This window comes from Phocoena phocoena, chromosome 1 (genome assembly GCF_963924675.1).
Source record: "Phocoena phocoena chromosome 1, mPhoPho1.1, whole genome shotgun sequence".
NCBI classification, from domain to species: Eukaryota; Metazoa; Chordata; class Mammalia; order Artiodactyla; family Phocoenidae; genus Phocoena; species Phocoena phocoena.
In genome coordinates this window covers 45,355,681-45,370,998 of record NC_089219.1, presented here as the reverse complement: position 1 = coordinate 45,370,998, position 15,318 = coordinate 45,355,681, and the positions used below count along the sequence as shown (strand labels likewise).

The 15,318-nt window shown below is 40.4% G+C and overlaps 1 protein-coding gene across 1 annotated transcript in view; it reads right to left on the bottom strand.

Moving 5' to 3' along the window:
• Window positions 1–657: 657 nt before the first annotated feature.
• The window catches only part of TCEANC2 (transcription elongation factor A N-terminal and central domain containing 2), a 36,452-nt gene continuing 21,791 nt past the window's right edge, over window positions 658–15,318 (bottom strand). The window contains exons 3-4 of the mRNA XM_065893915.1: window positions 9,484–9,677; window positions 658–1,696 (exon numbers count right to left, since the gene is read on the bottom strand). Of these exons, the coding sequence (XP_065749987.1) occupies window positions 1,508–1,696; window positions 9,484–9,677 (383 nt within the window). The 3' untranslated portion in view covers window positions 658–1,507. The remainder of the gene's footprint in view (window positions 1,697–9,483; window positions 9,678–15,318) is intronic.

Here is a 15,318-nt window from a genome sequence, read left to right as displayed (position 1 = left end):
CAGGTCTTAGTTGTGGCAGGCAGGCTCCTTAGTTGTGGCTCACTGGCTCCTTAGTTGTGGCATGTGAACTCTTAGTTGCAGCATGCATGTGGGACCTAGTTCTCTGACCAGGGCTTAAACCCAGGCCCCCTGCACTGGGAGAGCAGAGTCTTACCCACTGCGCCACCAGAGAAGTCCCTAAGCATCATTTCTTGTTTATTGGTCATTTGGGGTAAAAATCTGTGATGTATGCAACTTACTGTCAAAAGAGTGTCAGAAAAAAGCTGAGTGTGTGTGTGAGTGTGAGAGAGAGGGTGTCCTTCCTTTTTAATCCATCTCTTCTTTTTCTGAATTTTAAATCTCTCCCCCCCTTTTTTTTTTTTTTTTGGCTGCGCTGCGAGGTTTGCAGGATCTTAGTTCCCCGACCAGGGATCGAACCCAGGCCCCCAGCAGTGGAAGCACAGAGTCCTAACCACTGGACTGCCAGGGAATTCCCTAAATCTCTCCCTTTCTACTGGCTCCTTCTTTTCAGATTACAAACATGCTCCAGTCTCCCCTAACCTAAAAAACTTTCTTTGGGTCTTGCTATTTCCCTCAGATTCCTGTCCAATCATTCTTTATTTTCACCAACTATACTCTTTCTCAACCCAAAACACTTTTCAGTGAACAAGCCATACCTTTGGTTTTAGGGACAAAAAAGCCCCAGTTTATTATTACTTTTTAAAAAAAGCAAATATCACTTACATAATTGTTCAAGCAAGTCTATATACGGGTATTTCATTTGAAAATACATATGTATATAATTTTTCTCCTACAGTAATTCATTTCAAGAGCAATTTCATTATGTATCTTCTACAGAGCCCTAAACCAAGAGAGCCAACATATTCAAATAAACCCCAAGGTGTGGGGATGCTTCAGGACAGTTCCTCATTAGAAGCCTCAGCATGGGGGCTCTGGAGACCAACGCAGGTTTTCCAGGGAGAGCTGAAACGTTCAGATAAGTGAGTTCTGGAAAGAAGGGGTAGTTGGCGGGCTCTGGCAGGCTCACCCCTGGGGTAGAGCAAAGAGTACAGACAGGGGAGTTCTGAGAGGCACTGGAGCTATCTAAACTCAGGGGGATGGAACTGAGTGAGCAGCTGTGGTAATTGAGTTTCAGTTACCTGCAGGGTGGCAAAATAAAGTAGTAACTTCATCTGCCTGACACGGAGGAAGTTTAGAGGTGTCCCTGGCATATTCACAGCGGAATTCGTCACCCTTTCACTGTGTTGGGTGATGGCAACCGTACTGCGCTTCCTAGCGACAGCAAGCGCACATCCTGTTAGGCAGCACCAGCGCACTCCAGCTAATGAAGCACTTCCTGCAGGTCTGTCTCCCAGGGCTCTCTGTATCCTCTGTCTGAAGGAATGGCACCATGGGAAAATTCAGCACCGCCAGCATCAGCCATCGCCCAAACTCAAAAGAGTCTTTGAATGGCAGAGAAAGGCCCATTTTCCTTTCTGCCCAGCCCAGGGTTGGAACCATCCTCAGGTCATTTTTTGTGGGTCTGTACAAACGTGCCGACTGGCAGCGTGCCGTTCTTCACCTGAGCCCGGATTTCAGCTCGATGCTTTAATGTGAAGACCAGGGCTCTCACTGTCCGCCGGTATGGCCCATTAATGAGGCGGGAGCAGAGATGAAACGTTTCCTGTTCAATATTTTCAACCAGTAGGTGATCCATCTGAAAAAACAGCAAAATTATCAAATTAGGGCCTTGCATTGCATAAGGATTAAAAGCAAGAGAGGCTGGAGCACTTTGCTCAGAGGCCTCCATTAATCAACTGAAATTCAAAGACATCTACTTCCTGTCACAAAAGAAACAGGAAGAGCAAATTAATTCCACCCTGGCAATTAAGGAACAAGGCCATGTGCTTTGTGACAGGGACCTCATTCACAACCCCTGCCGGGTGGTAATATTTGCCATTATAACAGGAAACTGGCTTGAACCAAGCAATGGGTTCTGGGCCCTGGGCCCTGTACTTTACCAACCAGGAAACGAAGACCAAGGATAATAAATCAGTATAACAGTTTATACTTTTTTTGTTGTTTGTTTGTTTTTAAAGTGACTTTTAACCCCTTACAGCATTTTAATGAGTTCTGGAAAGAAGAAATGAGTTCTGGATCCTAATATGTGTGTAAAGCAGTTTATAAATCACTTTTCACATTTACTGCTCACAACTCCTATTATCCCATTTTATAGATGAGGAAACAGGTTCAAAGGTAAAGGAATGTTCCAGATCTTACAACTATTAAGAGGCAGAGTTGGGACTCTAACTCGGAGCCCCCAACTCCAACACCCACGTTTCTTCCCTTTCACCATACTCACTGCCCCCTTAACCTTCTGACAGACCAGCTGAGTCTGGAGAGACCTCTGCAGGGTCAGCTAAGCAGAAAGTGGCCTAGAGGATAGGACCTGTGGCAATTCTGGGGTGGTCTGGCTCAGGCCCAAGCCCTCCTGAAGTCACAGGCCTAATGAAAGCAGGACAGGTCTGAGACTTTTGCCCACATGATCTGGATCCAGGCCAGACCGGGTTGCTGGTCAGAGACCCCCTCACTTCATTCCTTTCCAGGTGCATCGCTCACTATTCGCCTCCCTGGTCCTGACCCTGGCCCAGCCTGAACAACCTCAGCTGCTTTTACATACCTCTACGCCCCTGCGCAGGTACACGTTTCCTCAGCAAGGCGCAATTTCCCTAGGAAACTCATTCCTATTTATATGTCAAAGCTTAAGTAAAAAACAAAAAGCAAAAAAGCAAATCCTAGCTTAAAGGACTGAAAGTTCCCCTTGGGGCTGCCACAGTGTCCCGAGCTTCCCTTAGTCATTTTCATAACATATTATAATAATCTATTTTTTTGAGTTTGTCTTCCCTGAGAGTGAGTTCCTTGAAAACAGGAAACAAATTTCTCTCACTTGCTTTTTTCCCTTCAACTCTTTCCCTCCCCACCCTACCACACATTCAAATACTTACTCAGCACTACGTGCCTGGGCTGAGGAAAGAGCAGTGAACAAGGTCAACACAGCTCTTGACTCCACAGAGAGCACGGGTTGGCTGGAGACAGATAGAAGCAGGGACTGCAAGTGTACCGAGGGCTGGGAAAGAGGATATGAGCGAGTTCTGGGGCACAGAGCTAAAGCAAAGGGACCCGACCCAGGAGGGCAGCTCCTGGCCTCAGGAGGGAATGGCATTTGACGTGAGACCTGGAGAATGACAAGGATCAGGCCAGGTGAGGTGGGCACTTGCTTAGTGATGAATTCAGTGAGCTATACATATATCTTTTGTGTGCTTTTCCATATATGTACTATACTTATATTTTATTTTTATTTATTTATTTATTTATTTTTTTTTGCGGTACGCGGGCCTCTCGCTGTTGTGGCCTCTCCCGTTGCGGAGCACAGGCTCCGGACGTGCAGGCTCAGCGGCCATGGCTCACGGGCCCAGCCGCTCCGCGACAGGTGGGATCCTCCTGGACTGGGGCACGAACCCGTGTCCCTGCATCGGCAGGCAGACTCTCAACCACTGTGCCACCAGGGAAGCCCTATACATATATTTTAAAAAGGAAAAGTTTAAGGAAAAAATGCACCAAAATAAAAAAAGGATCACCAGACATTTGATAAGTGTCCTAACAAAAGAGAGAGACCAGCAGACCAAAATGAATATAATAAAGAAAACTGGAAGAAATGAGGACCACGCAGGAAACAGAACAGGACTGAGAGAGAGAGAGAAAGAGAAAGGGAGAGAGAGAATGAATATCCAGGTCCAGACATCTGCCTAGGTGTAACAGACAAAAGGTGTTCAGGGAAGTTTGGGGTCCTGATGACTGACTGATTATCTCCAAGGCTGGTGCTGGAGTGAGTGGACGTGGTGCCATGGCTCTCCAGAACCCAGACTCCTTGAGCTTTTCATGGCCTCCTGGGTGGGCACTGAACTAGCCCCCAGCCTGAGGCAGCCCGGGTACCAGACTACTTTACAAGGCTATAAGGGTGGCTGGCCGTCTGCCCAGCATTTGTCCAGCAACATTTGCAAAAGAGGCTCCTCACCCCAATGAGGGTTCCTCGTCCCAGTGTGAGGATGGTTAGTCACTGACTGTTTAGAGATTCACTTAATACGACAGGCAAGAAAAAAAGCTCTGTTTTTAAATTTTTTCTTTTTTTGAGGGGAGTGGTTGTTAGGGGAAGAAGGGTATGTGTACATTTGCAAAAATAAGTCATGGCCATTCCATCAAACTGTAGTATATATAAAAAAGAACCTTGAGAGTGCCTTGAAATTCACAGAACTGGATACTTATTCATACTTCATTCAGCAAATAGTTACTGAGTCGCTACTCTGAGTATGGTCTGATTAGAGATACCCAAGCAGAAAACACCTGACCCCCTACCCTCTAAGAAGTCACAGCCTAGAAAGGAGAGGCATGTACACAGAAAACCAAGGGGCAGCAGGATAGGTGCTATACCAGCAATGTGATGGGAATAAGAAGCAAGTAGCTAGCAATTCTCATGCATGCTTCTTGTTAAATGAAGGCCAATCGGAATGAAGAAATGAAGAAAAACATTTGTAATATTAAAATGTAAATCATAAGGGAAAATGATTCATCATGCATCCTTGTGTATAACATGTTCATTGAACAAAGTGAAGAATGCCTACCTTATAACTGCCTTTGGATAATCCAAACATACCCAAGTTGAGAGTCCTTCCCAATGGGTCCTAATCTGGTAATTTAGGTAAGCCCTTTTGGGTGAAAGGACCAGAGTCTTACTGAGACTTTGAGAAAAAGGGGTTTTACTATGAGATACATGTGTATGAATGGGAACAAGAATGCTGTAAGAAACCTAGGGATTTATTTACGGACCATATCCTTTCTCTGTGTCTCTCATGATTTGCCTGGTCTCTCTTTCAAATGTTTTTCCTCCTCTCCATTTGCCTTACTATCAATTCTAACTGCCTTATTCTCTCCCCCTATTCTACACATCTCTACCCATAGCTTCTGCTTCCTCATAACTCCTCCAATATATCTTCTGTTTCAAAACTCCCACTGTTGCTTCTTGGTATTTCCCAGTTCAGTTTCCCAGAGACAGAGAATCTGATTTGCCTTCCTTATCTATTTGTACCTGTGAGTTGAGTATGTGTTATTCAGTTGTCCAATCCTGGACAAACTGGCAATTGCTGGGTGAAGATATAAAACACATCCACCCAGAGCGGTCTTTTGTCAAGGATTCTGGACTCAGAAGAAACGCTGCCATAATCAATTAGTGATGTCTGCCACATCTGTTAAGCTCTTTAAAAACAAGGGAAGCAGCTCTTCTTCATGTGTATACCTTAAGTGCAGAACTTCCCACACTGTATTGTGACTATTCGTTTGCCTACTTCCCTCAGAGACTGTGAGCCCCTCCAGGGCTGGTACCATTTTGGATGCACTTCTAAGTTCCCCATGCCTAGTAGCATAGGTACTGGCACATATTAAGTGCTCAGTAAATATCTGTGAAATGAATTTCCTCTTTCCCCATGTATACCTCCCTCCTTTTCTGCTCTTTTAGTAACATCCTATACATAGCATATGAAATATGTTTCTATTTTATATGTATTTTCTAGTTAGCAAAGTCCAACCACTCTTACAAAGGCCAGTTCAAGTGCTGTCTTTTTCATGAAAGCTTCCCAGATTTCCCCATCAGATTTCATTGTTCTGTCCTTTGTGTGTTTATACCACTTGCTAGTAACACTATTTCAGACATATTTCATCCTGCCTCGTATTTAGTCAGTCATTTACAGGCTCTTAGTCAGGAGACAGTAAGCTTTCTTAGGATAAGTACTGCAACTCATTCATGTTTGCATTCTCCTCCGGCACTAGTAGTAGTAGAACTAAACATCTGGTGAACTGAATACCCACTAGAAGCAAACTTTGTATGAGTTTTCCAATAGCATGATTGGATTTGTACATATATACCCACACTCCGTTTTGACCACTTGAATACATTTATTAAAGAGCTGGTCAAAGCCAGAGGTACAGTCTGAGGCCATTAAACAAAGAAAAAACTAACAGTCCCATATGGGGATGTACCCCTGACCTGGATCTCATTAGCACCATCTGACAACCAACTGGGCCAACCAGCCAGTGTTTCATAACTCTTAACGATAACAGGCTCACTTTGAGAATCAGATTCATTTTTTTAAAATGACATAATAGGAAAATGATCACAGGCCGTGAGGTAGGAAGGAGAGTGGATAATGAGGAAGGGGAAGTAAGAGAATGACACCACAGGGGACGTTCATATGAGGAAAGATCTAAAAGACAGGGAAGAACAAAGAAGATCTGGAAGGGAGAAAGTAAAGGGGAATGGAGTGTGGGTCTCAACAATGGAGATTTTATTCATCTATTCCTTTATTCCAAGAACAAGGAAACAATCCATGAATCTGGAAAGCAAGATGTGTAGAGTAATAAAGAGATGCACTTTGGGGCTGTGTGTGTATATTCTTTATCTGTGGCTTTCACTACTAAAGGATAAGACCAAACAAATAACATAGAAACATTATTTTCTATAAAAATGTAATGAGTGGATTTGAAAAAACACATGCTAAGATCAACTTGCAAAAGCTTTTTAGTTATTAGGCCAATAACTTATCCAATGGTTTACTACTGCCTGATATAGTACATTTATGGAGATCTGATGTCTGATTTGAATGCACTCAACATTGGTTACTATCAAAGACCAGATACTGGATTAGATGGTTCACCGATTTGCCCTAATATGAAAATGTTTCAGATGATGATGGGTGCTAAGAGTTAACTTTATGTAAAAAGTGTTTGTATTTATATTTTCTGACATACCAAACTGATAAAAAAATACTATAAAATGTTGTTTATGCAGGGAAAATAGACTGATTTTCTTCGGCCAAGGAAGATGGCTAAGATGCACACTTTTAATTTTTAAAATTTACTCTTTGGGAACAAAACCATTCAACTATGCTTAATCTGATATTTTTTCCAATTACACTGGAAAGCACTAACGAATGTATCACTTTTTAAACTTTGCTTTGTAACACTTGAGTGCTTACCACTTGATGTGCCAGTTAAAGGATAATTAATGGATAAACTAAAAGGATAATTATTATTGAGTTTAATATAGCAGGCAAACTGCTCATTAATCCTTACAAGCAAAGCTTCATTATTATCATTTACTTAAAAAGATACCACAGGGAACTGGTATTTACCACCACATCAACTACATATTATATACCCACACTCTATGTTTCTGCAATAATTTTGGTTTATTTTAAAAATAAACTTCTTTTACAACATCAAATAGCGAGTCTTGTTGGCTAATCGATACTCCAGAAAATTAGACTTACAACCTTCATATTTTTTTTTCTCTCTTCCAAGGGCTTAATATTCATATTAATATTTCCTTGGGAAAAGTTAAGCAAACACAGTATATTAATTCACTGAACCATCAAATAGACATTAAAAATTATAAATATAAGAATAGAAATATATAGAAAAGTATATACAAAATGACACTAGCTGATACTGATCAAGATTAAAAATACAACATAAATGTGAATAATTGTCAATTTTCTGCAACGTTATTTAAATAATCAATAAAAATATCTTACGGAACAGTTGGTACATAATTGGCTCTTAATAAGTCTGGGATAATCATAACTTGCCCAGTATTCATTGAAAGAGCTACAGGGACTTCCCTGGTGGCACAGTGGTTAAGAATCCGCCTGCCGATGCAGGGGACACAGGTTCGAGCCCTGGTCCGGGAAGATCCCACATGCCACGGAGCATGTGGGATCAACTACTGAGCCGGCGCTCTAAAGCCTGCGAGCCACAACTACTGAGCCCACGTGCCACAACTACTGAAGCCTGCGTGCCTAGAGCCCATGCTCCGCAACAAGAGAAGCCACCACAATGAGAAGCCTGTGCACCAAAACGAAGAGTAGCCCCTGCTCACTGCAACTAGAGAAAGCCCGCACACAGCCAAAAATATAAATAAATAAATAAATTTATTAAAAAAAAAAAAAAGAAAGAGCTACAATAATTTACCAAACAGGAAATGCACCAAAATGTTAACAAGACTATGTCTGGATGGTAGGTTCAATGGTGATCTTATTTTTCCTTTCCATATTTTTTCATTTTCTATCATAAGTTTGTATTAAAAAACTCCAAACTTTATTTTTTAAAAGTAAATAATATACCACAAGCCGATTTGCCTTTCTTTTGTGGATACATAACAGAGATAGAAAGGTTAAAATATTTTTTCAGAGAATGCAGTGACAGATCAGGTATTTAAATCAGACTTCTGAATTGCTTCTTTTGTTAATAATATTAAGTTATTCTAAGGATACATTATTAGGGATACCCTGAGAAGAGGAAAAAATATGGATGTTATATGTCTGATTTTTCCAGAATATTAACTAACCTATAAGATTTATTTGATGATGATTAATACTATTGCTAATGAGCAAACATTCTTCTTCCAGCATGTGTACCTCAAACCACTAACACCATTCTAACTGGTGGTCATGAAGATGATAGGGATTGTGCAATTGACTATATACATTAGAACTAAAGGCATGAGTGCTGGCCGAAAATGGAGTACAGTCTTCTCAAAAGACAGCTATGTATTTTGCCATTGATATTCCATAACGGAGTCCAACTCAGAATTTTTGCTTCAGTGGAAAGGGAAAGAATTTTATTTATTTATTTTTATTGAAGTAGAGTTGATTTACAATGCTGTGTTAGTTTCTGGTGTACAGAAAACGGATTCAATTTTATATATTCTTTTTCATATTCTTTTCCATTATGGTTTATTACAGGATATTGAATATAGTTCCCTGTGCTATACGGTAGGACCTTGTTGTTTATTTATTTTGTATATAGTTTTTATCTGCTAATCCCAAACTTCTAATTATCCCTCCCCTAACCCCTTTCCCCTTTGGTAACCATAAGTTTGTTTTCTGTGTCTGTGGGTCTGTTTCTGTTTTGTAAATAAGTTCATTTGTGTCATATTTTGATTCCATATATAAGTGATATCATATGGTATTTGTTAGGGTAAGAATTTTAAATGGGAAGGAACCAACCTTCATTAAGTGACTTCTAACCACCAGGCACTCTCCTATTCTTTTGTATATATGATTCATTTAATCTTTCCAATAATCTTAGGTAGTAGGAATTATAACCTTCATTTCACGGATAAAAAATCAAGTCTATGAAATGTTAAGAGATTTGCCTAAGGTGTCACAACCAGTACATACTAGAGCCAGGGTTTTAATTCATGTCTTGCTAATTCCAAAGCCTGTACTCTTTATACAATACTGTCCCCCAGAACGTTTACAAATCCAGAATCTTTAAAAAAAAAAAAAAGTTAGAATAAAGCCATAGCACTTAAGACTATGAAAATTCATTATGAAAATATGAAGGTCATTTAACCCAGAGTACCTAGTCATCACATTCCAACCAGGACATTACCTCCAATTCCAAGGCTTCTGAGAGTAATTTCTGGGCGTTTTTCCTAAATGTCTCGGTTTTGGAATCACTTCGGACTTCTATAGAAGGTCTATCCTTGTGTTTTTCAATGAAAGTTCTCCACTCAGTGTAAACTTCTCTGGCAAGACAAGCCACTTCTGAATCTGAGTGTTGACGCATCTTGTTCACAGTGTGACCTGGAACAAGAGAACAGAAACCAAAGAAAAGGTTGTTCTGTATTCTTCTGAAAGGTACAGAACTGGAAGGACTAATGTGTGGCACTTAGCAAGTCATTCACATACCTAAGGATGTAAAGGCTCTTGTGCAAATGAAGACCTGTTTCTCAAAGGCTGAGACAACAAGATAATCACTGGGGGAGAATCACTGGGCTAGCCAATGAAATAAGTCATAAAACAGAAGCACGATCAATAGATACTTAAAATGGAACACCTAAGGTACCAACTCCTTAATCCAAAAATTGCAATAAAAGAAATGAATTAAGCATTTATCTTGTCTTTTCAGTACATATTATATTTCAGGACAACCAAACAGTCCTAGTTATTGACAGAATATTCTTTATTCAGCTAATAAGTGTGATAAAATTGACAGAATTTAAAAAATTTTTGTGGCCCATGATGAAATAATTCATTCAGGTGACAATCAACAGTGGATGAAATCAGTCAATGAAAAGTTGACGGGGAAACGTACAATGGAAAAATGAGGTGTCATCATCTCCACCGATCAATCTTAGCATCCCTAAGAGTGGCACTATCAGATAGAGGGAGCACTTCACAGCCCTACCTATGAAGTAGTCTTACACCCTCCTCCCAAGGAAAAGATGAACCATAACCCTAGTAACTAGTCATTCAAAGCTAACCTCCAGTTTATAGAAAATATGAGAGACAGAGGAATAAGTTAAATTACAGCGTAAGAAACAAATCCAGAATGTGGGACATTCTACAGGACAACATTCAATCATCAATGGCACTTTTAAAAAAAGGGAGTAAGGTTATGGATTGCTAAAGATTAAAAGAGTCTTTTGAGTCCAAACTATCAAATGTGATGTGTGATCCAAATCCTGACTGGAATAAACCAATTAAAATATATTTTGATATAAACAAGAAATACGAATATACACTGGTTATTAAATTATATCAAAGAATTATTGTTGATTTTGTTGAGCACGATGATGGCATTGTAGCTATGTAAGAAAAGATCCATATTTTTTAGAGATGCATACTGAAGTATGTAGAGCTGTAATGACAAAAGGTCTGAGATTCTGCTTTAAAATACTTCAGTAACAGCACAAAAACACAAAAAAGGGAAAGATAAAGTGAATGCGACCAAACCTTAATAGTTACTGAATGTAGGTGAAAGGCCTATGGGGGTTTGTACTATTCTCTTTATTTTTGTGAGTATTTGAGATTTTCATAATAAAAATGGAAAAAGAGGAAAGGGTCAAAAAATATCATATGCAAAAGTACTTAGATAAAAATAAACACATAGAAAAGCCAAAGAAATCAAGTAAACATTTAGAATTAAAGTTCAAAAAGTATTAGAATATAAAGTAGGTATACTTTTAAAAACAATCGATAGCTTTTTTATGTCAGCAATAAACAGTCAGTATAATAGGGGGAAAATCATGCTTAAACTAGTAAAAACCATAAACCACTTAGCAACTCATTAACAAGAGGGGGTTGCATGCCCACGTGCTGTTTGTGTATGTGCCTATCTCCTTAATAGCTCTGGAACCACTCTTAAACTCCATCCCCATCACCACTGACCTTGCCTTAGGGCATGTCGCCTCCAGATGACTCCAGCAGCCTGACTGGCCTCTCAGCCAAAGTCTGGAACCCTTAATGCCACCTTCCACACTGCAGCCAGAGTGGCCTTTATTTAACTTTATTCGTTTCTCTTTCAGGGATATTTTTTAAAACGTTAATCTGACCATTACACTCCACCACTTAAATCTTTCAATCCTATATCCAAATTCTTATCTAGTCACACAAGTACCTTCACTATCTGCCACCTTCCCATCTACCTTCTAGCTTCATTTCCAGCTATTACCCCACTGTCATCGATACTCTAGCTACCTGCAGCTCCTAAGACACTTCAATATTTTTCTCACCTCTTTACTTTTGAACATATACTCCAATGAGCATTTTGTCTGCCTGGGATATTCCTTCTTCTCTCTTCATCTGGTTAACTTACATTCTGCCTTTACGACTCAGTTCAGGAGTCCCCTTCTCCAGGAAGTCTTCTTTAATATAATAACCCCCAGTCTTGGCTGGTACCTCTCCTCTGTGCTTCCTTAGCACCCCATGCTCCTGTTCATCACAATAACTATTATAATTAGTTGTAATTATCTGATCAGTTATCTTTCTTGCCCACCAAAGAGAGCTCCTTGAGGGCAAGAGCTGTGACACGTTTATCTTTGGATCTCCAGCAGAAAACAGGGGCAGGAGAGGGGGTCGGGAGAGTGGGTGTTTGGTAAATGTTGGGGAATGAGAAACCCAGATGAGGAAATACATATATTTTTACTAAAATATATAACAGAAAATTTGAATGAAAGGGGAAAATATACCATATTATATGATGGAAAGACCAGTACAGAGATGTCAATATAGAAATTGATTTGTAGATTTAATGTAATTACAATAAAAAATCTTAGTAGGCTGCTTTTATTAGAATACATCCAAATAGCTTTAGACTTATTTTAGAAAAACAAATGGGTAATAGCATAAAATACTCTTATGTATTATGAGGTATAACTAGCCTTATATGCTATTGGAACATATTATAAAGCCACTAAAATTATATGGACTGGCACCAAAACAACAGATGGATAGATCTGTGGAATAAAAAGTGAAGCTCAGGGGACTTCCCTGGTGGTGCAGTGATTAAGAATCCACCTGCCAATGCAGGGGACACGGGTTCAAGCCCTGGTCCAGGAAGATCCCACATGCTGCAGAGCAACTAAGCCCGTGCACCACAACTACTGAGCCGATGTGCCTGCACTGAAGCCTGCACGCCTAGAGCCCGTGCTCTACCAACAAGAGAAGCCACCGCAATGAGAAGCCTGCACACTGCAACAAAGAGCAGTCCCTGATTGCCACAACTAGAGAAAGCCCGTGCGCAGCAACGAAGACCCAACGCGGCCATAATTAATTAATTAAGCTCAGGAACAAACCCTATTATATATAAAAATTAATATATAATAAAAGAGGCATCAATGAACAAAAGGAAATGGAAAAGAATTCAATTTTGGGAAAATGGTCAAAACATTTAGAAAATTTCTCAGATCACACCAACTGCATAGCTCAACACTTGCTTGATTTATTTACTCCTCACATGTCGACTGAAGGCCTACTCTTTGTACTAGATACGCTAGGTACTAGTCATGCAGGGCTGAACAAGAAACTGTCCCTGCTTTAAAGGTTCTGTGAAGAGCATCCTGGAAGTAACTTTGAAGGGAAGACAAGATTCTTTAACTTCTCTCTCTATCCCATTATCTCCCAGGAATTTTTATCTAGTCTTTCTACTGACCAGGGAAAGAAGTACATCAACACTCATCACAAGGAGGAAGGTGAAGGGGAGGCATGCAGAGCCCTCATTAGAAATATCTCAAGGTGCTTCCTAGTTAGCGATGCTTAGTGAGGTGCTTCTGAAACACATGCCACTTAAAGCTGAAGTCACTACTCAACACTTTCCTTTTCTGGCTGGAGTTCTCCATATCCTTGAGATTATTCATTCAGAAAACAATTTTTTGTGCTGTTGGTCACTGTTGTGGATGGTAAAACCACAAAGGTAAATGAGACACTGCAGGACCTCAAAGACCTAAATTCAGGGCATTTTAATACTTTTACAGAGCACCTACTTAATGCCTGGTGCTGAGGATACAGACATGAATGAGACACAGTCCCTGGAATTTAACCTACACTCACCCTGCCAAAGTGTGCAAAGAAGATTTATGTATAAAAATATTCATTACAGTACTGTGTACAGCAGCAAAAAGTTAAATACAAGCTCACCATTAAGGGTGCAATTTGTTAAATGAATTATAGTCCCTTCAAACAATGAATACTTGGCAGCCATTAAAGACTGCAATAAGCGGGCTTCCCTGGTGGCGCAGTGGTTGAGAGTCCGCCTGAAGCTGCAGGGTACATGGGTTCGTGCCCCGGTCCGCGAAGATTCCACATGCCACAGAGCGGCTGGGCCCGTGAACCATGGCTGCTGAGCCTGCGCGTCCGGAGCCTCTGCTCCGCAACGGGAGAGGCCACAGCTGTGAGAGGCCCGCATACCACAAAAAAAAAAAAAACCAGGAAAAAAAGACTGCAATAGCTCTACGTGTAGTAACATGGAAAGATGATTACTTTACTCAGGTTCTCAGAAGAGCATGCACAGTATAAGCCAATATTTATTTTTAAAATTACATTTGTGTGTATATATATATATATATATATATATATATATATATATATATATATAAACAAACACATATATTTGTTTATACACAGAGAAAAAGAGTCTAAAAGAATTTATAATGAAATTATTAACAAGGGTCTCCTCTGAGCAGTGGGACTGTATGTATCTATGCAGTTCAGCTCACAGTCTCATGGGCTGGCTCAACCTGTAAGCAATCCTAACAGCACAGGATATGCTATACCAGAAGTGCATTCAGGTTTCTTTGGAATAGAGATCCTTCCCTTCATGTGTTCCCCACCTTATCCTTTTCTCTCCCCAAGACAGGCATCGTTGATCCACCTTTATATACAAGAAATGAAGATGCACAAGTCCCACAGAGAGTCCTTCTTGTCAAATCCAATGGACCTTTTCCATCGTGACATTACTTGATACCTCTGTGGCATCTGTCACTGCTGCCTTTTTCCTTCTGAAATATTCTCTTCCATTGCTTTTTGAGATATCACCTGTTACTGATTCTCCTCTTCCTTTTCCATCTCTTCTGCTGGCTGTACATGCCTTGCCCAACCTTTAATTACCTGTGAACCCCAGCTGGGACATTGTCCTTGGCCTCTTCTCTTCTTTCATCACCTGTTCTCCCTGAGTAATCTTACCCACTCCTGTGGTCCAACTACCATCTGCAAGAGATGACTCCCAAATACATATCTCTAGCCTAAAGGCTCTCACTGAGCACAATACCCAAATATCCAGTCCCCTACTGGACATCTCTGCCTGCTTATTTTGCAAGCACCTCTAGCTCAACATTTCTAAAATGGAAAATGGAACTCATTATTATCCCCCTCAGTCCCTCCGCCTGTATTTCTTGTCACACATGGCACTAGCATTCACCCATTATTTTAGGCTACTGAACATTTTTTTTAAGATTTTTTTTTTTGATGTGGACCATTTTTAAAGTCTTTATTGACTTTGTTACAATATTGCTTCTGTTTCATGTTTTGGTTTTTTGGCCCCAAGTCATGTGGGATCTTAGCTCCCCCACCAGGGATCAAAGAGGTGGGGGAGCTAATGCACCCCCTGCATTGGAAGACGAAGCCTTAACCACTGGACCGCCAGGGAAGTCCCTAGGTTCCTTAACATTTCTTGCATCTTTTCCTTTTCCTCACGTCCCTCTTTATTCTCCCTGCTGCCCTGATTCAGGTCCTCATCACCTCTCCACAGGTCTACTGCAATGACTTACTAATCAATCTTTGTCCCCAGAGTGGCCTTCTCCAATTCATCCTCTATATTAAAGTCAAATTAACCTTTTAAAAACACAATTTAATCACATCATTCCCTTACCAGAAGCCTTTCAATGGTTCTCTCCTCTGTCCTCAAATTAATTTCTAAGTACAGATTCAAGCCCTCGATGACCTGGAA